The sequence below is a fragment of the Candida margitis genome (assembly GCF_024628925.1).
Source record: "Candida margitis strain CBS 14175 chromosome Unknown scaffold3, whole genome shotgun sequence".
Taxonomy (NCBI): domain Eukaryota; kingdom Fungi; phylum Ascomycota; class Pichiomycetes; order Serinales; family Debaryomycetaceae; genus Lodderomyces; species Lodderomyces margitis.
In genome coordinates this window covers 72,348-99,558 of record NW_026261810.1, presented here as the reverse complement: position 1 = coordinate 99,558, position 27,211 = coordinate 72,348, and the positions used below count along the sequence as shown (strand labels likewise).

The 27,211-nt window shown below is 38.0% G+C and overlaps 13 protein-coding genes across 13 annotated transcripts; 9 read left to right on the top strand and 4 right to left on the bottom strand. All coding sequences in view use genetic code 12, as the record gives it.

The window, feature by feature from the left end:
- Window positions 1-405: 405 nt before the first annotated feature.
- On the bottom strand, window positions 406-1,219 carry ZCF22 (Zcf22p; the record flags this gene model as incomplete). Its single annotated transcript, XM_051814755.1, has 2 exons — window positions 406-943; window positions 1,005-1,219. 2 exons carry the CDS (start codon window positions 1,217-1,219, stop codon window positions 406-408), a joined length of 753 nt encoding a protein of 250 aa, XP_051671633.1.
- A 300-nt stretch (window positions 1,220-1,519) lies between these two features.
- CANMA_002661 (uncharacterized protein) lies at window positions 1,520-2,410 on the bottom strand (the record flags this gene model as incomplete). The annotated part of the gene is made up of 1 exon (XM_051814754.1): window positions 1,520-2,410. The coding sequence occupies one exon, from the start codon at window positions 2,408-2,410 to the stop codon at window positions 1,520-1,522; it is 891 nt and encodes a 296-aa protein (XP_051671632.1).
- A 1,652-nt stretch (window positions 2,411-4,062) lies between these two features.
- Window positions 4,063-7,314, top strand: FGR27 (Fgr27p; the record flags this gene model as incomplete). The annotated part of the gene is made up of 1 exon (XM_051814753.1): window positions 4,063-7,314. One exon carries the CDS (start codon window positions 4,063-4,065, stop codon window positions 7,312-7,314), a length of 3,252 nt encoding a protein of 1,083 aa, XP_051671631.1.
- A 419-nt stretch (window positions 7,315-7,733) lies between these two features.
- Window positions 7,734-8,948, top strand: CANMA_002659 (uncharacterized protein; the record flags this gene model as incomplete). Its single annotated transcript, XM_051814752.1, has 1 exon — window positions 7,734-8,948. The coding sequence occupies one exon, from the start codon at window positions 7,734-7,736 to the stop codon at window positions 8,946-8,948; it is 1,215 nt and encodes a 404-aa protein (XP_051671630.1).
- Window positions 8,949-9,025: 77 nt separating this feature from the next.
- Window positions 9,026-11,343, bottom strand: CANMA_002658 (DPH5; the record flags this gene model as incomplete). The annotated part of the gene is made up of 2 exons (XM_051814751.1): window positions 9,026-9,889; window positions 10,168-11,343. The coding sequence occupies 2 exons, from the start codon at window positions 11,341-11,343 to the stop codon at window positions 9,026-9,028; spliced, it is 2,040 nt and encodes a 679-aa protein (XP_051671629.1).
- Window positions 11,344-11,539: 196 nt separating this feature from the next.
- CANMA_002657 (uncharacterized protein) lies at window positions 11,540-12,565 on the top strand (the record flags this gene model as incomplete). The annotated part of the gene is made up of 1 exon (XM_051814750.1): window positions 11,540-12,565. One exon carries the CDS (start codon window positions 11,540-11,542, stop codon window positions 12,563-12,565), a length of 1,026 nt encoding a protein of 341 aa, XP_051671628.1.
- Window positions 12,566-12,804: 239 nt separating this feature from the next.
- Window positions 12,805-13,395, top strand: CANMA_002656 (uncharacterized protein; the record flags this gene model as incomplete). The annotated part of the gene is made up of 1 exon (XM_051814748.1): window positions 12,805-13,395. The coding sequence occupies one exon, from the start codon at window positions 12,805-12,807 to the stop codon at window positions 13,393-13,395; it is 591 nt and encodes a 196-aa protein (XP_051671627.1).
- A 235-nt stretch (window positions 13,396-13,630) lies between these two features.
- On the top strand, window positions 13,631-14,746 carry CANMA_002655 (uncharacterized protein; the record flags this gene model as incomplete). The annotated part of the gene is made up of 1 exon (XM_051814747.1): window positions 13,631-14,746. One exon carries the CDS (start codon window positions 13,631-13,633, stop codon window positions 14,744-14,746), a length of 1,116 nt encoding a protein of 371 aa, XP_051671626.1.
- Window positions 14,747-14,838: 92 nt separating this feature from the next.
- On the bottom strand, window positions 14,839-16,695 carry CANMA_002654 (uncharacterized protein; the record flags this gene model as incomplete). The annotated part of the gene is made up of 1 exon (XM_051814746.1): window positions 14,839-16,695. One exon carries the CDS (start codon window positions 16,693-16,695, stop codon window positions 14,839-14,841), a length of 1,857 nt encoding a protein of 618 aa, XP_051671625.1.
- A 2,515-nt stretch (window positions 16,696-19,210) lies between these two features.
- Window positions 19,211-20,437, top strand: CANMA_002653 (uncharacterized protein; the record flags this gene model as incomplete). Its single annotated transcript, XM_051814745.1, has 1 exon — window positions 19,211-20,437. One exon carries the CDS (start codon window positions 19,211-19,213, stop codon window positions 20,435-20,437), a length of 1,227 nt encoding a protein of 408 aa, XP_051671624.1.
- Window positions 20,438-21,075: 638 nt separating this feature from the next.
- CANMA_002652 (uncharacterized protein) lies at window positions 21,076-22,293 on the top strand (the record flags this gene model as incomplete). The annotated part of the gene is made up of 1 exon (XM_051814744.1): window positions 21,076-22,293. The coding sequence occupies one exon, from the start codon at window positions 21,076-21,078 to the stop codon at window positions 22,291-22,293; it is 1,218 nt and encodes a 405-aa protein (XP_051671623.1).
- Window positions 22,294-22,897: 604 nt separating this feature from the next.
- On the top strand, window positions 22,898-24,130 carry CANMA_002651 (uncharacterized protein; the record flags this gene model as incomplete). Its single annotated transcript, XM_051814743.1, has 1 exon — window positions 22,898-24,130. The coding sequence occupies one exon, from the start codon at window positions 22,898-22,900 to the stop codon at window positions 24,128-24,130; it is 1,233 nt and encodes a 410-aa protein (XP_051671622.1).
- Window positions 24,131-25,190: 1,060 nt separating this feature from the next.
- CANMA_002650 (uncharacterized protein) lies at window positions 25,191-26,543 on the top strand (the record flags this gene model as incomplete). The annotated part of the gene is made up of 1 exon (XM_051814742.1): window positions 25,191-26,543. One exon carries the CDS (start codon window positions 25,191-25,193, stop codon window positions 26,541-26,543), a length of 1,353 nt encoding a protein of 450 aa, XP_051671621.1.
- Between the last annotated feature and the right edge of the window lie 668 nt (window positions 26,544-27,211).

Sequence of the window (27,211 nt, the reverse complement as noted above, 5' to 3'; positions counted from 1 at the left end):
ACAACGAAAGCTGTTTATAAATGAAGTGAGTATGTCTATTATCAAGCTAGTGTATTGATGGAAATATGGTGAATTTGGTTTGTTAAGTGGCATTTGATTTTTATGTTATCTAATTTTAAGTTGAAGTATTTGTAATTGGTCGTAGATGGTTGGACCAATTAGTGTGCTACTCCTTGGCAATGTAGTTGTTTAAATTCTTTGCAAACAAACACCCCATGGGAGTAAACACGGGCAGAAAGATGCAAATGCTAAACCAAACGACTAAAAGAAATTGTCTTATCTATTCAGGTATCCCTATATCCATTAAATATTATTACAGCTAGTACCTTATTTCATACCACAGATTTACAAAGCCCTATGCTAAGCTCTTTACATTTCGTGCGATTCCTCCTTCTTCCCCTCGAGCTACGTGAATAAAACATTCATGTTCAAATGGCCTACATCATCCATAGCTTCTTCGACATCGTTATCAAAGTCTACTATACCAGTAAGCACACTTAAACCCGTCACAACATGCAGCAGCAGCTTATCTTCATTTTCTGTTACATTCTTTGTCTCTGTATCATTTCGAGTTGATGAAATGGGTAATGCAGGCGTCATATGTGCCGGATCAAAAGATAATAGAGTATTATCATATTTTCTAGAAGGTCTAGCAGCACGATACAACAGTAAACTTGACGATGACGGTGATGTAGATTTTGTTGCTGGCGATGTTCTTAATGATGATGACCCACTTTGAGTCCTTCCAGAGGACACACTTTCAGTAGAGGAGCTGTTGCTATCCAGTGATGATAGACGCATGGGTGGCAGTCTTTGCTTGATGGTTGAGGCACCTGGCTTCAGAACTCGACTGTTGGTCTTTTTCGACAAGTCCGGCCAGACACATTTTTGATTCCTCACTTGGCACGCTTGGCACACAGGTGATGTCTCATCGCATTTCTTCCTATGTAATCAGAGAAGTTAGTAAAAGGCCACTGTATTTGGTACCCCAGTATGTTACATACTTTCTCTTGCGACAGTTCAAACAACCGGTCTTGCTTCTGAATCTAGCACCCACTATATTATGTGTCTTGATTTGTTTTTGTTCGAATCCGATAATGAGTGCATTACTGTCATCCACTTGTGTAGTATTGGTGGTTGAAGTGCGTATCGGAGTTTCTGGTGGGGTAAGTTTTCTGTTGACATCAGTGAACGACGACGCATCAAATATGGAAAACATGGTATTTGAAAAATAAAGTCAACAACAACTCTTCGCTTTTTAGTACTTATTTGGCGAATATGAGTGAAAGAATGCTACTGCTCCCCTAGGGTCAAAGCATTACAAGGTGGAGAGAAAAAAAAAATGTGGTGTGGGATTCTGAAATTTTTTTTTTTTGACTCCGGTAAAAGTTAGCGCGATAAAACAATAAGAATGACGGAATTTCAAAACGGAATTATGATAAAGACACATCAATTTCAAAAATCTCAATCTATACACTTATCAAGTACCAGCTCTAAGTGAGAAGTATCAAAAGACTCTCTACTTTAAGAAGCTATCGTCCAAATGCAACTCCATCTCATATTCTGGTTGGAATTCAGTATACAAAGTTTCAGGATCACCATCATGATGTTCACAATAAGCTGCTTCTTCATCACCAATCAATCTCAATGACTCACCAGGCAACAAAGCCAGCTGAGCTGCCAACTGGATTTGACATGATTTTTCCATCAAGGTAAATAAATAAGCTGCTTCATCCACTGTTGAACCGACAGTCAATAATCCATGATTTTGCAAAACGATACCCTTTCCATTACCCAAAGCAGCTGCTATTTTCTTACCTTCTTCTGCTTCTAATGCCACGCCTCCAAAATCTGTGAAAATGGCATGGCTATTGTAAAATGTACAAACGTCTTGATTGATCATATCCAATTTCTTGCCCAATGCTCCAAATGCTTTACCATAAACCGAATGAGTGTGACAAGCAGCATGAACGTCAGGACGCAATTTATGAATTGCTGAATGGATAGCGAAGCCAGCCGCATTCAAAGCAATTTGATTACCATCTGGTAACAAGTTTCCATCTTCATCCACATGAACCATATCACTAGCTTTCATTAAACCAAAATGTTTTCCCAATGGATTGATCCAAAATGTAGTTGGGTCGACTGGGTCTCGAATTGAAATGTGACCTGCTGTACCTTCAGTGTATCCCTTCCTTGCAAACACTCTGAATGCTGCTGCCATATGTTGCAAAGCCCATTTTCTTTCTTCCTTTTTGTTGGCAAATTTTGGAATGGGGAAAGGGTGGGCACCTCCTTTGGCGATATTGTGTGATCCCCTCGTGCCCATTTCATAGCCCTTCGATGTGGCTGATTGTGTAGTAGTCTGTTGGCTGGTTGGTAATGTATCTTGTTGTAGTGTTGGTGCCATGGTCTGTTGTTTTTTGATTATTGTTTGATTGATGTGTACGGAGAAGAAAGAAAAGGGCATCAGGTGTGGTTTAAATATATATTTGTGTTAGATACTGATAACGTATTTCTGTTATGTTCCGTACTGCATATAGCTGGTCTGGTAGCGGGAGACTTTCCCCATTAGGATTTGCGAAAAATCCACTAAAGTAAATTCATAGCGATAAGCGACGATAAGTTAAGACAGGGTCACCGTGAGTGATTAGAATTTCAATTGAACAGAGTCAGATACGTTAAAAGGAAAAATGAGCGGGGTACACTTTCCGAGGGTTTAGAGATACGCAATTACCCCATTTATGAGATATTATCAATGCTGGTTTGCCGTGTAAAAAATATTCATTTATTGTCTTGAGGATGAGAGCATTGTATGTAGCAAACTCCAAAGTCAAATGAACGAAAAGCTTAGCAATAAATTAATAACCAATAGTCTTGGTTTCGCTTGGGCCCATGCATTGTCCATTTTGTAGCATGTGGGATAGGTATACTGGTCGAGAGAGATGTGAGGCTGAGAAAGCTTTCATGTGAATATACAAGGGTGGATGAGTTCTAGACTCACAAAAGGAGGCCGTTCCAGGATATGGCACTAGAACATCAGGTTTGGCTGCAAATTCCAAATCACGACTATAAATCTACAGATGTAATGAAAGTAGTGACGTTTGTATTAGACGAAAGCAATAGATTGTGGATAATGGTGCCACTATTCTTCTTCTTCTCCGTCTTCCTCTTCTTATTCTTGTTTTGGCTTTTTGTAATTTCATATGTTTTTGTGTTGTGGTTTAATATTTCAGCTTTGAAACATAGAACATCTATTATTGTCTTGTTCTATGTGCAATTGTGGCATATTACAAGTAGCATAGTGTTGATTAAAATTTGACACAATGGAAAGTGTATTGAATACATCATCTGCTAAAGATTGAAAACGGTGACCAAGTTGTTAAAAGGTAGGGAGGCAGAGAGACAATACTAAGGTTCATTCTGTATTTTAAATCAATACATTTCTTTGCAGCCTTTAATTATACGAGACAAGTTGATGTAACACAGATTAAACAAGACAACGTAACCATCAGATGGGCAATGGATGAGATGAACGAGGCAATGTGATCCAGAGAAGACATTTTTCGTTTGTCCTTTCTTCGCTTGCCCTACAATGCAGGGGGGTGTTAAAAGATTTGCCCTCTCTTTAAGAAGAAGAAGAAGAAGAAATAAAAAAATTTCTTTTTTTTATTCTTTTTTGAAATTTTCTGCAATCATATGGTAGCATCAAACCCCAACTTAATTAATTAATATATTGTTAGAATTACTTAGTAAAGAAACATAATTATATATATACATACATACACACACATAGACACAGCAAAAGTAAAAAGCAAGAGGGCATTATTTTCCCAAGAAATAATTTTCAACCCATCCACTTTAAATCACCCCCCCCAAATAATAATAATATAATATTACTGTTATTATAACAAAGTCGCTTATAATAAACGATAAATTAAAGTCCTGCTTAGAGAGGAGCAGCACCCGCACCCAAGGTCACAAACATATATTCGACTTCAACACAATAAGTATACTTTTGTTGGAAAGAATATACAACCCAATCTACATCAGTAACAAAACATGGCTTCTATTGTTAGTCACCACCACCACCACCACCAAGGGTCAACATCACCGGCACCACCACAGAAACGAATTCGAAAACTTCCACCAGAAAAGAGACAAAAGGTTTCAACTGCATGTGATTCGTGCAAAAAACGGAAATTTAAATGCACAGGATCAAATCCATGTGACCTATGTGTAAGGAAGGGATACGAATGTACATACACTGTCATTGATAAACGATCACTAAAAAGCGAACGATTACAAAGACTAAAAGAACAAAAACGATTACAGGAAGAAATACAGGCTAAAGGAGGATCAGTGGTACAGAGTGGGTCAGAGGGCAAGGCTGAGTCCAACTATGTACATCATACACCACAACAAAACAAGTTTCAACAGCCAGAGTTTATTCCCCTTCCCTATCTCCAGCAACAGAGACCTCAAGCTCCTCAACAACAGCCATCTTTCGCTGGGATATATGAAGCAGCACAGCAACAACAACAGCATCAGCCATATCCTAAACAACAAATTACTCCACCAGATGCACCTCCATATCAGCTGCCACAGCAACAGGTGCCACAATACCAACAACACCAGCAATACCAAGCTCCTCCCAATTTTCAACAACCACCACCACCTCCTCCTCCCCCTCATCAACATCAACATCAACAATATCCACCTTATCATCAATTCCAAAGAGCATCTGTCCCAATTTCTCCCAACTACCCACCGCAACCATATCCTCACCAGGGGTTTCAACCATATAGCTCCGATCCAAGACCAGTATACCAAGGTGGGCCTTCACATCCACCTCCAGATTATCCACCATACAACCAAGCCCCATTTTACGGGCCACCTGGCCACCAATTTCCACCAGGGTCACAGCTACCACACCCTGTTGCAGCACCTGCAGCACTGCAATCTCCACCAATACCACCATCGCAACAACGTTCTTTGCTGGTGAATTATCAGCATGAGACACAGCAGGCTAGTCAATATGAGCACGAACATCAACCACTACCTTCTTGTCCATTAAACAAGAAATTTAACCTTGAGACTTCGTCAAAAGAAGATGTCCCCGAAGACAAGAAACATTTGGTAACCCAATCGTCACCATCTGGCAAAAACGAACTTGACACTCCACACCAAGATGCTGGGATTCCAACCCCAAACTCGCCAGCATCCAACTTGGCTGAAAAGTCTGTCGCCAGTTCTATACCCAAGTTCCTTCAACCATTGCTCTCTTTCTCACTGATCCTTACAAAGAAAAGAAGCACCAGAGCTTTTGGACAAACTTTAGGCGAAGATGAGGCCAGTGAGGGAACGACAACGCCAAACAAGAAAAGGAAAAATAAAGACAAGAATACTACGGCCCTCAAATTGAATAGCCAAGACGAGGCAAATGCTGTTATTGACGAAGAAATTGCCAATGAGATTTCCGGCGAGATTGATTCGCTTGAATCTAAAGATGGAGTTTCAAATCAAGCAGGCAAGAGCTGCATTTTGTTGAATGACAAATCTGGTACATTTAGATATATGGGTGAAACCAGTCCCCTTTCAGTATTGTATGAAACCAGAAATATATTTTATCAATATGTGGGAAAGACGAAATTGACGGAGGATTTACGCGGATGTCCCGTGGTTGATAAACCACTTAAATTGACTGCTGAAGTTGTGATGCAATTGCCTGCACCAGATGAAAGAGACGTTTATATTACACAATTTAAACGCAATATTAATGACACTTTTTTCGTTTATGATTTGGACAAATTTTATTCCGACATTGTCGACCGAGTGTACCTGGATCCTATAAATGTTGAAAATGAAACCAAATTAGTCCAGTTATACTTTGTTTTAGCCATTGGTGCAACTTATTTTTCGTTTAGTAACAAGGACCCACAACCAACATTGGGTGCACAATATTTCGAATCGGGTCTTCTAATACTCAAGTCACTTGTTGAAGACTCTGAAATGTGGTGTGTGCTCGCCCATTATTTGCAGTTCCACTATTACCAATCGATATTAAAGAAATCGACGGCATGGATTCATTTAAATTTAGCTATCAAATTTGCTCAGTCTCTTGGATTACACCGAAATTTTGTTAATGAGCAATTTTCCAACCTAACTGATGAATGCGAGTATAGAAAACGTATTTTCCGCAGTCTTTACTCGAGCGATCGAATCTCGTCAGTATTCATTGGCCGACCATTGGCGATTAATGATTATGATTGGGATGACCCCACAAGGTATAAGCTGTCGAAAACCTTGATTTCATCAAGTCTTAATTTCAACGCAAAGTGTCAAATTGAGTTGGCACGAATCAGTCATTTGATTGGTAAAATTGTCGCAAATTTTTACCAAAATAGGATTATTGATATCAATAGAACCAAGAATTTAGCCGTGCAATTAAAACTATGGTCTAAAGACCTTGACCTGTTATTGTCAGTTGAAAATCTATTCAAGCCGCACGAGATCACGCATAATGAAGATGGTGGTAATACCCAAATCGTATTAATGATGCATTTATTACAATTGTTTGCCATTATGTTACTTTGTCGACCATTTTTCTTGTATGATGCTGTTTCTCAAGTTAATGCTACTTTCCCCAAGACCATTACATTAAAGGACAAGTCATCGTCACGGCAATTTATTCATGCAGCTACAAAAGCATCGATATTAGCCGTCAAATTAATGAATCACTATATAAATACTTCATTTAAAGAAGTAAAACGGATGGAATGTTATATCATTATAACTTGCTGTTTCTACAGTTCTATATTTATTGGAATCAGTATTTTGAATGGAGGATATCAATTTGATGACGATGATGATGAGGGACAGGGAGATGGAGATGGAGATGGAGAAGAAGGAGGTGGAAGGTATACTGAAACAGAAATGATGAATTTACTAAGAAATGCGGTGTACATTTTAAATCATTATTCAACTTGTAATAAAGGTGCAGAAAGGTATGCCGAAATTGGAAGCGATTTGATTGATGCTTTGGCAGATAGGCATAAACACAATTCAACTACAGACAAGCTGGAAGCTGATAGTGCTGGTGAAGTCGTTGGGTCAAATTCGTTGCTTGATCCTGAAGAAGTTATGAATTATTTCAATTTCACAGACGATGCCAATGCTCAAGATTTGCGAAACTTGATTGATTTCCAGCAATTTTTCGTATCGCTGGATATCACTGGTGGGTCTATTTTTGATTCGAGCAACATGCCTTATGATTATGGTAACTATGATTTATTCTTTGGTGATAAATACTAGCGAGGGGGGAAGTTTTCAGCTGTGGAGCATGGTGAGGAATGGATGAGGGAAAACGTTTTGTGGGATTTTATTTCGGTTTACGTGATTTTAGTTCTTTGTATTTTCTTTTTATTGTTTTTTCTAATGTATTGAATATATTTACATGTGATTAGTGGGAATATTAAAACTTTATTGTAGATAAAGAGGTGATACTTACTTTTGCAGTTTGTCCATTTTTTAGGTTTTTGCGCTTTTCAACCAATTTCCGTTCTTTGACCAAAAAGAAGCAAAAGTGAGAGAAATTTTTCTTTTCTATGAATTTTAGTTAAAGCTCTAAAAACGCAAACGGCTAATTGTCACTCCACATATATCACGTTCAATTCACCCTCACACCCTGCCTTACCCTTGCAGCTTCATCACATCTTTTTTTTTTTTCAACCATGAAGAACTCCATTCTACTACTACTTCACTCCATACTAGCTCTTGTTTTTTTTTTTTCCAAGACAATCTTGGCATCTCCCGGTGATGACTTGTACGCATTTCAGGATTGTATATACCAATGTGAGCAAATAACATGTTACAACAACCACTACTATATCGACCAATATGAACGAGGACAAGAACTATTAGATCAAGGTTACGATTTATACTATTATAACCCTAATTGGCTATTTGTTGATATGCCATTACCTTGGCATTTACGTCTTCTTGGCTGGAATTGTCAACTGAATTGTGATTATCAATGTCAAAGAGTGATTACTGCCGAAAGGAGGAAGCACGACGAAGAAATTTATCAATTTCATGGTAAATGGCCATTTCAGCGGATTTGGGGAGTACAAGAAGTGTCAAGTGTTTTGATGTCATTGGGCAACTTGATTGTGAATTATCAATTTGGATTCAAGAGGATTTACAAAATAGTCACTGATACGAGTTTACCCTTGTTGCATCGAAAACAATACTACAACACCTTGGTTGTGGTTGTAGTAACTATGCTTGCATGGACGGCATCGACTATATTCCATACGCGTGATTACCCCGTAACTGAACATTTGGATTACTATTTGGCAGGCGCTACAATTCTTTCAACGTTCCATGCCTTGGGTTCACGGTTATTCTCAATGTACAAGCGCAAAAACCAAATCTACCAATGGACATTTTCCATCTTGTGTTTATCGGCATATACTTACCACGTGCAACGATTATATCGCGATTGGTCTTATACATACAATATGAGAGCAAACATCACCATTGGATTATGTCAAAATTTGTTTTACTGTCTAATTGTCTTCAAGTTGTATTCAAAATATTATTACATTGAACAAGAATCGAAACAAGTTAATCAAAATCATTTGAAATATATCGATTTCAAACGAATTATTTTACCTAGCTTTTACACTAGAAGTGCCAAGCTATACACCTTGTATCCATTGATGTTGTGCACCATTGTGGTTTTGGGGTCGTTATTGGAAATTTTCGATTTCCCACCAATTTTCCACGACTTGATTGATGCTCATAGCTTATGGCATTTGGTGACCATCATACCTCCATATATGGGCTGGTACGACTGGTTGGTTTGGGATATTGATGAAAATGTATGGCTGGATTTGGTGAAAGAAGAAGATGATGAGACAGACAAGAAAAAGAAGAACGATTAAAAGAATGTTTATAGAAGTGGTGTTTTTATTTATTCGTAATCTAAATTTAATTGTAATTCAATTGTTTTAATCTTGTTTTAATCACTTAAATCTTCCTCTGGAGGAACATATGGTGGTGGTTTGAAAAACTGTTGATCTTGTTCAACGTCGTTTTTGAATTTATCTTTATCATCAACAAATTGATACAAATATTCCAATTCTAAATCGTGCACTTGTCTACCTAGCATCACCATTGTATGCAATGGTTCACCTGAATCATATTCGCTTAATTCTTTCAATGTCCCTGCTTTGAAAGTTTGCGTTGGTGCACCTAATCTCAGGATTGCTACACAAGGTGTATTTTCCGTGTATGCTTGTTCTTGTCTCGTTTCCTCAATTTCAATCAATTGCTTGGCGGCCGTGGCAATATCCATATACCTAGGTGGCTCATAGATTAATCTTCCTCTAGCCATATTCTCAATACTCTGTTCTTTAACTTTTATATCCAACAAGACCAATGTATGTAATCCAATTTTTCGATTTTCCATAATCTTGTCATAAAATGAATCAGGTTTCCAAGAATCAGTGAAAAACACTAGTGATATAGTTTGACCAAATTGATACAATTGTAATCCACATGCCCCCACTGCATTCATTATCGATGCATTATGTATTGATTCGACTTTAATTCCCAATTCACGTGCTCGCAACACCAAGTCAGTATGAGTCGTTGCTCCAAATGGATCACCAACAACTAAAAATGCTACATCTTCAACATCAGCATTTCGCAAGATTTCATCACTGCCACTTTCAACCAATTCACGATCAGCAAGGATGATTTCGCGTCCATAGTAGGATTCAAGTGATTCTTGATTGGCAGCCATAAGGATCGATGTGTATGCTTCTAAGTAGACACGTGAACATTTCTTGACTGTTTCAAGACCTCGTACAGTAATATCTGACTCGTGTGAGAGCCCAAGACCTATAAGATACAACATTGGGTTACGTAGGTGAGTGTCTTCTGAATGGGGAGAATTTTGTAGTTTAATTTGGGAGATGAAGAAAAAAAAAGTTAATGGCTCATCTTTGGACGCCCTTCTTATGCGCTCATCTTGCTCATCTAGTTACAAATTGTTTTCATCAACTATAAATCATCTACGTATTAGCATTATCGAGTAATTGGTTGGTTCTTGCAAATACTCTCGATGTAGCTCGGAACCACCAGTGTTGCCTCTCATACATCGCAGAGAGTTTCGATCAATTTGTACAACTCAGAATCACCATATCCAAATTCATCAAGTAATTCATGGAACTTGTTTTTAAATAGTTCCAATGTTCTATATGTGGCATGCATCGAGTCTGTGTTATGCAAGTAGGTTACTGCATCTTGCAACAACCCTGGTTGTTTACTTCTTTGTTTTGATGACCTGAATTCGTATAGTATCTTGTGAACAGGGGAATTTGCCCAATCTTTCTCCTCACGCAAATTGATCAATATAGGAAGGGACAATTTTCCCTCTATTAGGTCTTCTCCAGCAATCCCCTTCATTGTTGAATAACGTGCGTCAACCAAGTTCAAGTAATCATCTCGTACTTGATATATGATTCCAGCTAAGTTGGCAATGGCCACTATTCTATCAAATTCTTCTTCACTAGGTGGCTTGGGTGAACATGCTTTGAGTAATTTGACAGATAATCTAAACAATCCACCAGTTTTGTTTTGAACCATGTCCAAATAGTCTTCAACAGTTGGTAACTTTGGTAGTTCTGGCAAAAAATCTCGCCAATAAATATCAAGACCTTGTCCGTTGTGTAAGTTTATCATTTCCAGTACCAAAGCCTTATGTGTATCTTGTAATCGACCGTTGTAATTATCTGTAATTTCACTTCCATAGTCCTTCCTGCTACTGTAGTCAAGTAGATTGCCAGCAATTTTCATGGCTTTGAAATACATCAAATTAGCACAATTTATGGTTAAAGGTTGCCCATATTTTACATGCGCTGACGGGAACCCACGGCGATATTTTGAGTTGTCTTCAATATCATCGATAAGTAACGATGAGTTATGCAATATAGATATGACTTCATTAATACCCTCCAATTCAATTTCGGTTAACCCATCTCCAAAAAAAAGCTGGTTAAATATACGAATGAACTTCCTTCTGATGTTATTGTTGTTGCTGGGCAACCCACTCAAGTAGTCATAGGGTTGACAAATTAGCTTGTGAGTAGAATCAAATTTATAAAAGTTGAATAGTAGGTTACTTGACTCCTCCTCCCTATCAGTAATTATCTCGTCAATGTCTATTGGATCTAGCATTTTGGGGAAAGGTTCGAGGACGCCGTTTAGATCACTGGGGTAAGATTTCTCACGACTTAATTTCTTTGTCTTCACGCTACCTAAGTGCACCAACATTTGTACACGTCAGTTATAAGCCGGGCAGATTAAACTACCACTACACAAACACATAAAAAAGAAGTGCCAACACTGCAACTACTTCAAAAGACTCCCCTTTTCTACTAAGAAGACTATGGACGCTCTATGGACAAATCTTCCGCCTGTGACAAAAGGTTGGTGTGTGGCATCCGCCGCGGTTTCAACACTAATAACCATGAACAAATTAAAAATCATGAACTTGTACTTTATACCGGTCAAAATATTCAATCAAAATCAAACATGGCGACTAATCACTTCATTCATTACATTTGGTGAGCTCAGCATTGGGCTAGTTTTTAATCTATGGCAAATTTCCTCGTCGTGTCAAGATATTGAAGTTTCGTATCAAACTAAATTTACACAATTTCCATTATACCTTGTTGATGACTTGAGTACAGAACAGTTGGGAACACTAAGGCAATTCATTGATAGAAACAAGTCTATTGATTTCTTGTACTTTGTCTTGCAAATTTGTGTTTCGATAATTGCTTGTGCCTCAATGCTTTATTACAAAATGTATATGATTCTACCTCAATTGGGACTCGTTTTGATAGATTTATTTCAGTATTATGGCTCCAAGTTGTCACCATTAGAGTTAGTTGGCTTCTTTGGTTTTCGCTTTAAAAGAATGTATTTACCTTATCTTGTTGCATTGGCCACGTTGCTAATGAGTTTTGCAAAACAGGAACATACACCCAATCAAGCAGCGAGTGGTACTAATTGGGGACTGATGTGGTGGAATGCGAGGAATATTTTTCAAAAACCGGAAATTTGGTTTTATATAATTAGCTTCGGTTTGGGACATCTTTGGTGGTGTAGCAGAGAAATTATATTGGGGAGCATACATTACAATGATGACGGAGATGCAACAAATCTAGATGAAGATGATCGTAGTTGGAGGATTAAGAGGAGAGATTTACTCAAACAGAATGGAATTTGGAAATTTGATTTAGTGAAGGAGGCACTAGTGATATTGATGTTGCCGCCATGGTACTGGATTATATTGTCTAAAATTAAGCAGCAACGACCAGATGCACATCGTCGTCAACGTCGTGTACCGAATGAAGGCGATGTCGTTGCAGATGTCCATGTCGATCCAGAGCTTCATGTCGATCCAGAAGTGCAATTAAGAGAGGGCCTAGAACAGGATGAAGAACGCGCAGAAGAGCAAGTGATACGCCACTTGAATCAAGTAGACTAACAAGATACTAGTGGAGTATTAAGAAATTGCATTCTCAAAGCTCATTTGTAACCAGGAGCTCTCGGAGCTCAGTTACACAAGCAAAACTTAGACTTCATATTTGTGGTTGAGTCACGTGCAAGCGATTAGAATGTCAAATGTAAATGTTTTGCAACAAAATTTAAACGACTTGTCTCTTTTTCAGCTTAATCTGTACGTAATTACTAATCTTCGTCACTGAAACACGCCCATCGCAAACAATGAATAGCGATCTATCAACTGACACATCAGCATCACTCAATCCACAACATTCCCGATTCGATGCATTCAAAAACATTCCTCGTCTCAACCAATATCTTGAAAACAAGCGTATCGAAAAACTTGAAGACCAACAGCTCAAGCTCGAATACGAAATTTCCAACCTGGAGTTCTTTCTTGCATTAGAGAGAGACAAGCTTGAGCAATTACAAAATACAAAGGTATTTGTTGATCAAACAATTGAAGTAATGGTATATGAAGTTATACGTCAATCACACTTTTGTTTTAATCGGTTGTTTCATCCACTGTTTAGTTACTATGAGCCAGATTTGCCTATTCCTCCGACTGTTGCCAGTGCGTTTGATACTTTGGTAGAAATGATGATCAACCATAGATTTGCTGAGGATGGCATGATTGCTTTTGCTTTGAAGTTTCGCAAAAGGTTGGAACGCAAACTGAGTGATAAGCAGTGGGATATTGAGGATTACGAAAAGGGCTTGAACAAGATGAATAGTAAGTTAACTCAAGTTAAAGAAAAGTTGAAAGAGTTGATGGAACTGCGTGAGGAGAGGGAGAAAGAAGAAGTGAATTAGGACCTGGCAGTTTTGAACATCCGTGTATATACTATATTAGTAGGAGTGGAATTTGCTTAAAGTTGAATATGGCAATTGAAGGCATCTTGTGGAACTCATAATCTCTCACCTCTTATCTTACCAACGTTGAAACTTTGTTTTTCAATCTTAGGATATTGTATTTAATTTTTTTGCAACACAATTTCCGCTTAACCATTCAAAACCACCATTAGACCAAAAGATCCACTTTCAAGAGATGTCATATTCGCTGTGCTCTTCTGCTGACTATGAGGAACAGAGAATTACAGACATGTTCACACCTACAACTGCTGCTGTACCTGCTGCAACAGCCACTGTCACTACCACCATTGATGTTCCCAGCTCTGGTTTTCTTGAACCACCTTCACAATCTCAATATTCAACTTTACCATTTCAATTTCATCAATTCTTTACTGATGATACACCTACTACCCTAGCTATTCAACTCAAAAACCTTCATTTGCCTACATCGGAAGGTCGACTTCAAGTTCACACGTGTATGAATATGATCAATTTCTTTGCTGATATTAAACAGAGTCTAATCGAGTGTATATTGATAATTAAATCTATCCTTGATGGTAAAACTGAGAATGAAATGTGGTTAATAAGACTGCAACTAAATAAAGCTGTGATGAATGGTGAAGTCTTTCAAGAAGTCATTCAATTGTTTGATTATATTATTTGTACAAACTTTGATGAAGATGGGAGGTCAAGCTTATGGGAAAGTAGTGAAGGTGTTGATCCCGAAGAGAGCGAACTGACTCAATTGCAGGACATTGGAATGTTGGTTTCAAGGGATTTGGCCACCATGAAGAATTTGGTTCGTGATATGGCTATGGTGGCTAAGCATCCTGTTTCTTGTACGTGTGGTAGAAAAGAAGTTATTAATGAGGTTGTTCATGAAGACCAAGCCATGGAAGAGGTCGAAGGAAAGGCTACCATGAAAGTGGAGGACGAAATTATTGACGACTTTATTGAACAGATTGCTGTTTTAGAAGAGGATGGAGAAGATGCAACAGTTAATGAGAAGGTTCGTGAGGTTGTTTCTGAGCATGACAAATTGATCAGAGAGGAAGTGAATGAAACTGTTTGCAAAGGGTTCGAAGGAGATCAACCTGCTATTGAAGAAGTTCCGGAAAAGATTGACAAAGGGGAATCCGAAGAAGTTGGAGAGGCTACCGAAGTTAATTTTGCTGATGTTTGTGAAAAAATCGTTGTTGAAGCAGCTGAAAATACCGTCGATGATGTAGAACAAATCGAGCAGGTTGTTGAGGTAGTTGCTGAAAGGGTCACTAATGACGAATATCAAGCATTCAGTGGTCCAACTGAATAGGGCATGCTCAACTACCTTCATCTACATCAAATATCTAAATAAAAAATCAGTCTAATTACTCTGCTATAATTTAATAAAATGTGATTAGCTCTCTACTTGCTGCCATCTTTGAATTTCTCAATTTGTTCAGCTAATCCAACAGGGACTTCAACAGCTTCAGGCGCATCCTCGGCTCTCTTTAATCCTTTATCATCAATTTGCTTCTTTGTTTCCTCCTTTTGTTTCTTTTCACTTGGAGTCATGACCAAATCAGCGAAATTCAATCTAGAGCCCTTATCATTGTTAGCAGCAGCGGCAGCGGCAGCATCATTTTCATCTTCAGCAGTCTCATTCCATTCAGCCAACTCCTTTTCGTGTTCCCTTTCAATAGCAAATTTAACTGCCTCCAATACATCGTTACATAAATGTTTTGGCTTATATTTAGGTTCAGTACCTTCCTGGTAAACACCAGTTTTGACCAAGATTGAAAACCAAGAAACATCATGAGAATTAGCAAATCTGATATCGGATTCAGGTGTATCACCAACGAAATATACTGTTGATGCTGGAGGCAATTGTAAAGTGATCTGATCGGGTTTACCAACTTCAGCAAGTTTAGCAAGATTCTTCTTTGCATTATTGTAGTCCTTGTGTGCTTGTTTCTTTGATACACCAATGTTGACTTCTTTTTCCTTCTCTTCCGCGTCTAATTGATCGTCAGATTCTTCTTCTTCAGAGTCAGAAAAGTTGTAACTCTCCAACTTCTCTTGATTGATGATTTCTTCACCATCTTCATTGATTAGAATATCTGCATCCTTAGCGTCCGGGTCATTTATGCTCAATTTCTTCAAATGTTCATCCAAAACACCCTGTCTCCAATGACTCAACACTTTGTTGGCAAATTTAAAAGTGCCAACTTGTGGTTTACCAAATCTGTTAACCTTCAATTCTTTACCAGTATGCTCACGGTATAAAGCAGCAATTGAGACTTGCAAAGCACCCATACCATATCTTGATAATTTATAATTTGTAGCCCAAATGAAATCAGAATGAGCAAAGTAAATTTGTGGACCTTCATCGTAGGTTTTGGATTGGGTACCCATAACACCGTCTTTGGATAACAACAATTCCAAAATGATTTGTTGATCAGCAGCCCAGTTTCTTGAATCAGCAAAGACTAAAACAGCATCGATTGGGGTCTTACTAAAGTCAACATCTCTAGTGCAAGTCTTTTCTTCTTCAGTTAAGTCATGGTATGGAGAAACTGCTGGATTCCATTTCAAAACATCCAATGGTGTGTAAACATTTTTGAATCCATAAGATTCAGCAACATTACGACAAACGTTACCAACACCTCCTACAACAAGGACATTCTTGTAAATACCAACCAAATCTTTCATTGGTGTGTGTCCTTGGATAATTTGGTCCGGGGTAATGGTACAGTTCAACCTTTTACTCAAATCGTCAGCTCTCTGCTTTTCTGGCTTACCGCCACCATTGGTGACGAAAATTGATGGCACTTTAATATTGTACTTGTTTTCTCCATTCAATAACCTCAAAGCCTCAACAGCTTGGGGAATAGTGTTAGGACCTCTTAATATGACACCATCGATATCAAAACAGAATGCATAAGAAGCGACTCTCTCATGATCAATCACATCCTTTTTATTTCTCTTGATGATTGAAGCGTTTCTTGAAAGTTTGGCCAAAGAGTCAACCTTTTTCAAGTTTGCTGACGATGACTTCTTCAAATTGCTGTTACTACCGTTCTTGTTTAAAGATGACGAAGACGACAACTTGGTTAATCCGTTTTGCCAGTTGTTCAAGTCCGATAATGAAAGTGATGATACTCTATGCTTTCTAGTTTGTGGAGTTAATTCATCGATACCATCGTTGTTTAAATATGATTGGAACTGTGCTCCACCATCTTCCTCGATAACTTGTTCGTTTTGTTGTTGGTCTTTTGACATTGTGGATCCTTTTCTATTCAGCGTCGAAAGTTTATAAAGATTTAGTTGTAGATTGTATCTCTGTTGTTGATAAAGTCTAGTGACTATTTGTATTTAGTTAATCTAATCCAGTTGGGATAAATCTGAAATGAAAGAAGTATTGAAAGTCGACGTTTTTTTTTTGGATTTTATTTTGGGAAATTAAATGATCCTTTTTATAGTCTTTGGCGCTTCTTTGAACATAGGTTCCACAAAAACCAAAAATTGAATCAAAACACTACGTAATGGTTTTTGTTTTCGAACAACGGAATCCCAGACCTAAGTCTTATTGGTGTGTTTTTGAGTGTCTTGGAGAAAAGTCATGGTGTGTTTACATGATACCTACGATGCAGAAAAGAGCTACTTGCTGTCGTCAGCAAAGGCAGTTGCCCAGTTGAAGGACGCAACAGCAAACACAGCAACAAGAGGCAGAATACACAAGTAAGATACCTGTTCATCTCTTCTTACAACCCAAACATTACAACATCGTTGAATATTTTTAGTTATAATATTATAACATACCCCAATAGTCACTCAATCATAGAAGTATTATAAACTATTTCGTCATTGCCATTGCAAGACAAGAAAATAAAACCTATTGACATTTTCTCGGAAAAAATTCAAAGTGACACAGTTTCTGCTTCTCTTACATGAAGTAAAAGGATAAACACTTTCAATCAAAACGCCTCTTGGCTAGCTGAGACACTGATTTAATAGAATACATTGATTTAAAATAATTGACAACTGAGCCCACATGTCCTCGGTGCTCAGTGGTAAAATGTACATTTCATATATGATATGATGTCCTGCATATATTATCTTTGTGAGTGTCTTGTCGTAAGTTTGCATTTTGTGTAATTACATTTTAAGTTCTTTTTATAATTGCTATGTTGTCTAAGAATAGGGATTACCTATTAGATCAATTTCTTTAGGATTTAGTCAGTTCATCAGTTGATTAAATACACCTTTGGTGAAAGTTGGACCCTATGGGTGAGGGTGTGTATAAATATGAAGATCAAAGACCAAATGTTTTGTACCTTATAGTTGATAAAAAGTGTCTATATTTAGCCCAAATCAAACATATGATGATGGGTGGTAGAGTAACTCCTGTTTCTGGTATTGAATATTGAACGCAGATGTCACTAGCCTCGTTTCTACATTTACATTGTCCATTTCAACCACTGAACCAACCACAGTATGTATCATTGCTATTACTACTGCAACAAGCTTCATTATGTTTGTGTAATGTAGTCCTCGAACAATATGATTCCACCCTTTTTGGTATTGTTGCGTAATTAGTTGTCTCTATTGTTTTACAAACCTGAAGTCCGAAGTCCACCTAATTTTTTGTTTTTCTGCGTTGCTGTGGTTTCAGTGTTCTGGACACGTCAGAGCTTCATCATAATCGTTTTCATTTCCAACAGATTCGCTTGAGGACATTCTTCCCAAGTAACAACAAGTTTCAATTCTCGTGTCCGCCCTCACTTCTTTGACACACTTTACCCTTTTACTAATAGCATTTCCAGAAGCGAAGAAAAGAACATCTTCAACACAAATCCCTTACTGTATCATGGTTGACGCCATTTAATTCATTCTGCATATGAAAAAAAAAAATTAAGCCCACTCGATGCGGGATTGATAAACGAAACTAGACTATTAAGTATGGACTACAAATCACTTGGGTTTCAGTAAAAAGATTGAGTAACTTTTCAATCCTACGCTTTAGTTTTTACTTTGATTAATCGACATTGCAGAGTGCTTGAGAAAATATTTCAATGTTTCAGTGAAGATAGTTGAGGGGCCATGCTTCAACATTCATAGGCGACTAGGTCTTTGCAATTGCGTTGAGAAACTAGTCTCTTATCCTATTTGGGCAAGTTAATGATATTGACGTCCAGTTCGATACTTCGATACTTCGATATATATATTGATGGCGACAAAATGACAGATTCCAACTCTATCGGTCACATCTCCGTGATTATGTAATTATTACATACTACAGGTCCAACCAAAAAGGTTGACTATTTCTTTTCCCCTCATGACATTCTTCTCTTCCCCCCCTCACGCTTATAATTATCATGTCCTGATCTTACTTCATATCTCCGATATCTGTAGTTAATTGATAATCGCCTTTTTCTTTAGAAAATGGTACCCCAAGCATTGAGTGTTGTAATATTTTCATTTCCTGTGCCATTTTGTATCTGCTTTGAAGATGTTGAAAAAGAAAGAGGAAGACGCGTATCAGCTCTCCTGGTGCAGAATGGTTATGTTAGCTGAAACAAAAGGTGCGCATTCGGCATATCTGAACCAGGGGAATTTCTTCGGCTTTAAATGAAAGGCATGAACCCCACAAAAACCCAAGTTCAATTTGCGCTCCTAAACCCGACAAAGACTAGATATATGTGTCAAATATATAAAAGAGGTGGGGATTTTCCTTGAAAGTCTGATTTGACTGATAAGTGGACGCAAGTCAACCTCTGTATCTCAAACCAAAAAAATGATCTCACTCAAAGGCTTGTTGCTGATTCTTAGCCTTCCAGTTAGGCTTCTTTGGGTTACAATCAAGTATCCATTCGTTGGAGGAGCCAACGCCAAGTTCAAGAATAGCTTAGTGAACTCGTTGAAAATTGAACTTTGTCGGTTTGCATTGACTTTACCGGTCCATGACACCGCAGCTATCGCCAATAGAACCACACAAGGTGTCATTGACAAATTGAAACCATTGTATCCAACCAGAACTAATTTGAACAATTACGGAAAGAAATTTGATAAACAAAGTATTTGGCTTGTTGAAGTTAAAGGTAGATCCCATACTGATCCAATTGTGATTTATTTACATGGCGGTGGATACTTTATAAACACGAGTCCTTCGCAAATTACGTCAGTTTTGAGTATGTACCATTTACTTGACGAAGAAAAAAGGAAAAGGACATCAATCTTGGTATTGGATTATAGTTTAGCTTGTCATGGGCATTATATTGGTACGCAATTGTATGAATTAGCAGCAACCTACAACAAATTAGTCTCGGAAGGAAATGACAACTTTGTTTTAATGGGAGATTCAGCTGGTGGTAATTTGGCAATCACATTTCTACAATACTTGAAGCAAGAAAAGAATCCAAAACTACCATGGCCAAGATCTGAAGTCTTGATTAGTCCCTGGGTGAAACTTGCTGGAGACAAGCATCAATTCACACCGGGACACTCCTATCACGATAATGAAAAACACGATATGCTCAGCTCAAACTTTGCCAAGGATCCTAAACGCCAAGCTCATTTACTAGGTGGCAAAAGTCCAGCTGACTTGTTGATATCTCCTGGCAACGTACCCTACAAAACCAGCGATTGGAATGATATTCCAACTTTAAATAGCAAAGGTTACTCTACTTTTGTCATTCTTGGCGAGCACGAAGTGTTTAGAGATGATATATTGGAATGGTCAAAATATGCACTTGGATCGCCCTTGGTGCCACAGAGTCAAGAGTCAAAAGGCAAATTTGATTCTAAAGCGCATGAATACAAGAGTGGTGGAATTAACGATGCATATATTGACGTAGTTGTCGAACCTTGGGGCATCCATGATTCGGTATTGTTTTTTGAAAATCGCGTTATGGAGAAATTGGAAAAACAGCACCACTTGAAATTGAATGACTTAGATGATGAGGAATTATTTGGCATTGTCAAGATAACCAAGTTTTTGAACAAGACATTAGTGGTGAAGTAGAGGAAATGCTAGAGTAATGTTATACAATAGGAGTTAGTAGAAAACTTTGTGGCAGCTATAAAGTAGAAACTTGAGCTTTGCCTTTCAAAACTAGCCTCTGCCGTGCGGGTGATTCATTGTATATGAATACTACAACGAAAAGTCTTATCCAAGACTGTACAAGTGTATCAAATACTACCAATGCAAAGTGTGTAGACTTGCAATCAGTTCCTTTGTGCAACCACAATTCTCTCGGTTATCAGTCTCTGCGGATAAACCGTGAATGCGGAAAATAGAGACAAACCCGTTTTGTTTTCTTCTCTTTTTTTTCCTCAAGGAAACTTATAGTTTTAGTCAAGGAGAGGTCAAAATCAACAACATAATGAAGCTAGCAAAAGGACTGGTCATGATTCTGGTGATGCGTATTGAGTGAATGGGAGTGTAGTATTAGGTTGGAGGACTATGTACAGCCCAATATGAACTTCCCCTAGAGCAGTACCCCACAAGACAAAGTTAAAAATTTTGGAAAATTATATTTTAGCCACAAATAAAGAAGACAAGATCTTAACGCCGAACAATAAAACGTGGAGTATAAAAAGAGGCCATTATTCCTTAAACTTCTGAATACCACTTTTTTCACTTTACATCCTTAGCCCAAGATGATTTCAATCAACACTATATTAAAACTTCTCAGTCTACCAATCAGACTTCTTTGGGTCATTGTAAAGTATCCGTTCCTAGGCGGTACCAACCAGAAATTCAGAAATGATTTAAAAAACTCATTGAAATTGATCGTGTTTCGATTTGGGTTATCTTTGTCGGTCAAAGATACTGCTTACCTTGCCAAGAAATCAACTCAAACGGTGATTAACAGCTTGAAACCGCTGTATCCTAAATTGACCAATTTGAACAAGTATGGAAAGTCGTATGATGCCTCAAACGTGTGGATTGTTGAGGCTGAAAACAGATCTAATTCTGACCCTATTATCATCTACTTGCATGGGGGTGGATACAGGCTCAATACCAATCCAGGACATATTTCATCACTTTTAAGTGCCTACCATTTGCTTGATGAAGACAAGAGGAAAAAGACATCTATTTTGGTGCTCGACTATGGTTTGGCATGCCATGGACATTATGTCGGATCGCAAGTGTATGAATTAGCCGCAACGTATAAGAAATTAGCTGCACAGGGTAATACGAATCTTATCTTGATGGGCGATTCTGCTGGAGGTAATTTGGGAGTTGCATTCTTGCAATACTTGAAACAGGAAAATGATCCAAAATTACCATGGCCAAAATCGGCAGTCTTGATTAGTCCATGGGTCAAGATTGTTCCTGATGCTTATCAACTCACTCCAGGCCACTCCTACTATGAAAATGAAAAACATGATATGTTAAGTGCCAGTGTTGCCAGAAGTGAAGAACGAAAGAAGTCAATGTTTGGTGGAAAAAATTATGCTAATCTATTAATATCACCGGGAAACTTGCCTTACAAAACTAGTGACTGGAGCGATATCCCCACATTTAACAAAAAGGGCTACTCGACTTTTGTCATTTTTGGTGAGCATGAAATTTTCAGAGATGATATTTGTGAATGGACCCATTATGCTCTTAAATCGCCCTTGGAGATCCCAAAACAGGATTCAAGAGGTGTTTTCAACCCTAAGGTATATGAGTACAAGTCTAGTAGTGATGATGAAGCATATGTTGATGTTGTTCTCGAGCCATGGGGAATTCATGTCGCTCCTTTGTTTTTTGAAGATGAAGTAACAAAGAAATTGGAGAAGCAACCAAATTTGAAGTTGAAAGATTTGGATGAGGACAAGTTCTTGGGAACGGTAAAAATTGCCCAATTTTTGAACGATACCTTATAGGTAATTGAAGAAGTTGTGACTGGGTTGGTTTTTACCTCGTAGACTGAACCTAGAAGAGTGTATTAATGTATGAGAAAATTTTAGACGAAATTCATGTAGATCTTTTGTAATACAGTAGAACATTATGCGGAGTAACTGTGTTTTGTGTTGAAATGCCCCTTGTTTTCTATTGCATAGAAAGAAACGGTTCACTGTAACGAACCCCTGTCACTGTTTTCTTCTCACTGCTGATCCTTTGGGTCCGGGATGGGTTTGGAGCCCGCAACTCTATTAAAGGTAGGGTGCCTAGGTGGGGACACGTGTGTTGAGCTAGTGACGATTATCAGCTAAATTTTTAGTGGCCCCTTGAAATTATCGTTGATCATCATTACTAAAACTTAAAAAAAAGGGGGGAGCTAAAGAACTCCGCACAGAAGGCACACAATAAATCAAAACCCTTATCAAAAGTATTTTTGGGGTTCAAATTAACCCCTAATATAATATGTAAGTGATATATATATATATATATATATCAGTAAAGGTTTGCGTATCTTTAATGCAATTGTAGTTGTAGTTTGCCACAATAAATTATATCCAGAGTAACAAATACAGTTGCATACCAAAAATGATTTCGCTTAAAGGGCTTTTCGTTATCTTTAGTCTTCCGTTAAGACTTCTTTGGGTCATCATCAGATACCCCTTCGATGGCGGTGCCAAGGGAAAATACAAAAACAGTTTGTCTAAAGCTTTAAAATTAGCCATTTGCAGGTTTGCCATATCGTTATCGGTACAAGACAGCTCGGTTTTGGCCCTCATCAATACCAATTTTGTCATCAACAAAATCGTCAAGACTTTTTATCCCAGTTTGACTCAATTGAACAATTACGGCAAAAGATACGATAAACAAAGTATTTGGCTCGTAGAGGCTAAAGATAGGTCGAGCTCGGATCCGATTATTATATTCTGTCATGGTGGTGGGTACTTTCTCGAAACCCAGCCTCAGCAAATTGAATCATTGTTGAGCATGTACCATCTACTTGATGAAGAGAAACGAAAAAAGGCATCAATATTAGTGCTAGAATATGGGTTGGCCTGTCATGGACGTCTTATTGGCACTCAAGTATACGAACTAGCAGCAACGTATAACAAATTGGCCTCAGAAGGGAATGGCAACTTTGTTTTGATGGGTGACTCCTGTGGGGGTAATTTGGTGATTGTGTTTTTGCAATACTTACAGTACCAGCAACAGGACCTCAAACTACCCTGGCCTAGGTCCGCTGTATTGATTTGTCCTTGGGTAAAGATTGTGCCTGATGTAAACCAACTTACTCCTGGCCACTCCTACTACGACAATGAACAGTACGACATGGTGCAGTCAAACTTTATGCTTGATCAGAAAAGGCAATTGGCGTTGTTTGGCAATACTAGCTATGCTGATCTCTTTATATCACCTGGCAATGTTGAATACAAATATAGTGATTGGAGTGCCATTCCTACTTTACACAGCAGAGGATACTCTACGCTTGTCATTACTGGTGAACACGAAGTATTTCGAGATGATACATTGGAATGGGCCAAATACGCCCTCAACTCACCCTTAGAGCCATCGAAGCAAGATTCTGGCGGTGTGTTTAATCATCAAATACACGAATTCAAGACTAGTGGTGCTGATGGTGCTTATATCGATGTGGTTATTGAGCCATGGGGTATACATGAATCGGTTATATTTTTCGAGCATGATGCTATCGATAAATTGAAGAAAGAACCACATTTACAATTGAAAGATTTGGATACGGTGGAGTATTTTGGTATTGTTAAAATCACCGAGTTTTTGAACAAGATTTTTAGTAGTGAGTGATACGGGAGAGAAATGGGCTACTGAGTTCAAAGGAGGTGATGGAGAGTAATTGTCTAGTTATGGTTTAGCGTTTATTAAAGCGTCTTTATTTTTCTTTTAATTTAATTTAGTAAAGAAATGTGGTGAAACTTCACTTTTTATTAATTTTTGCTGCAAAATAATGTAAAACTGCATATTTATCTCTCTTTTTCTTAAACATTTGTTTTTTCCTTACTGATAGAAGCCCGGATCAATTGCAGTGAATCTATTATCTAGTATAATGATTTTACTAGAACAAATAGATAGACTGTGGTTTATCAATTGACTGATAAAGATTTTGTTTAAAGGATTATCCTCCCTTCTTTCCGCGACCCGCGTTTCCCTCCCCACTGACATTTGCAATCCCAAATAAAGGAAATTCTTATTTCCGCTGCGGCGTTATTATATTTTCTTTTAGAAACGTCAACCAAAAGGGAGGAATTCTAACTATACCTCTCCCTGCATATCATTAAACGGATCTCAAAACCAGCTTCATTGCACATATGAGGTTCTATCGATCCAGATCGTAAGATCTATCAGATCTAAGCGAAATGGGGAAGAAGGAACTGATAGAACACGACATAGGGTATGGTTTGGACTTTTTCTACTAGCAAAACCAGCAGCTTTATATTGGGGTAGAATCTACAAAAGCTCTTTGTTCTCTGTTCTTGTTTTTACTGGTGTGGTTATTTTGGCATGTGATAAGTACTTCTTCTTTCCATTACTTGGCCAATTTTACCCCCACATGAATTGAAAAAAAAAAGCATATTGTTTCAGCATTTTCAATTTCCGTCAATATCCACACACAATAGAAACCACGGAAGCAAAACACGCTCTTACACGCTTTGTCTCACAGAATATATATATATATATATATATATAATAACAGAGTGAATTCTGCTTTATTTGTCGAAAGCACTCTTGGAAAGAATTTGCTGAAGTACTTGTTCAACGTAACACGCTGTATCAGATTTCATACCACACTAGAGAATTCATTTTTCAACTCTGCTTCATATACCCCAATCTTCAATCGCACCCCAAAATGATTTCGCTTCAAGGTTTATTAATTCTACTCAGTGTCCCAATAAAATTACTATTGGTGATTATAAAATACCCATTCTTTGGTGGAGCCAACGAGAAATTCAAAAACAGTTTGATCAATTCGTTAAAATTACAAATTTTCAGAGTTGGTTTGAAATTGTCAGTCAAAGATGCTCTTTACGTGGGGATTATGAGCAATTACTTTATCATTAATAGGTTATTGAAGACATTGTTCCCAAACTTGACGAAATTGAACAATTACGGAAAGAGATTCGATAAGCAGAGTATTTGGCTTGTTGAGGCTAAAAATAGAACCAAGTCGGATCCAGTTATTATCTATTGTCATGGAGGGGGATATTTTTTGGAGACTCAACCATCGCAAATTGAATCGGTCTTGAGTTTCTACCATTTACTCGACGAGGAAAAAAAAAAAAAGACTTCGGTTTTGATCCAAGAGTATGGTTTAGTCGGTACTGGGAACCTTGTCGGTTCTCAATTGTATGAATTTGTTGCCACCTATGATAAATTAGCTGCAGAGGGTAACGATAATATAGTGTTGATGGGTGATTCTGCTGGTGGAAACTTGGCTATTGTGTTTTTACAATATTTGAAACAACAAAAGGACCCCAAGTTGCCATGGCCCAGATCGTCAGTTTTGATTAGTCCTTGGGTCAAAATTGTACCCGATTTGCATCAAGATACTCCAGGCCATTCATACCACGAGAATGAACACCGTGATATGCTCCAAAGAACTGTTTTCACAGATGAGCGTCGTATTCAACTACTTGGCGATACCAACCATGCAGATCTTTTGATTTCGCCAGGGAATCTCGAGTACAAATCTAGTGACTGGAGCGACATCCCAACGTTAAACAGTAAAGGATACTCGACATTCATTGTTGTTGGTGAACACGAAGTTTTCCGTGACGATGTTTTGGAATGGGCCAAGCATGCAGTTAGATCGCCTTTAGTGCCACAAAAGCAGGACTCGCGTGGAACATTTGACTCCAAGGTGCATGAATACAAGACTGATGGTAAGAATGATGCATATGTTGATATCGCCGTTGAGCCATGGGGTATACATGATTCGGTCTTGTTCTTTGAAAACACCATCCTTAGAAAGTTAAAAAAAAACCCTCACTTGCAAGTCAAGACTTTAGATAAGGAGGAGTATTTTGGTGTCATTAGAATAGTTGACTTTTTGAATAAGACATTGGTTGTTGGTGCCGAAGCAGAGAAGTTGAAGATTTTACATACGACGCAAACAACCAAATCAAATGGGAAGGCAGTTAACGATAACGTCAAGGTTGTTGTTGACAAGGCTAGTAATATAAGTGATGGTGTCAAAGCTTGAACTTGAGCTTAGAAGTATCTAGAGTTGGAATAGATTGTCATTGCGTTAGAGTCATTTGTAGAATAGGTATAACTAGACGATCTGTAATTCTCTGTTTGCATTCGAGCGCTGATTCTAGGTGCTTCAGCATATGATATAGTAATGAACGATACAAACGCAACACTTTTCGGACTTGATCTTGTCGAGCCACATTGGTCAGTAGCAGCAACAGAGGCGCATGTGCGCAACAATTACGTTTGCTGCGGTGTATTTTGTGACCTACCGTTTATTCCCGACCATGTTCTCTCACTTGCTCTTGTGACACCTTTTTCCAACCATAAAAAGTTTATCACTGACTAATAACTAATATCAGCACATTGTGGCATATTGGAGCATACATTTTTTGAAAACTACTGTTTGTCTAATCACTTACCCTTTAATTCTATGTGGATCTTTAGAATGGGCCCAGAGATTTGTAATCTCATTTTGTTCTTTTTTTTTTTCTTTCTTTTTTTTTGCAACCCTTGCGCATCTCTTTAGTAATCATTAAGCTCTATCTAGAATCTCAGCATTATTGACTAAAAAGTCTATTATCATGCTGCGAAACGAAATAGTTTCAGCTAGATGCTAGGTAGGTACTCAAAATTCAGGGGCTAGTCTCATGCATATTTCTCCCTTATTGTCATGGC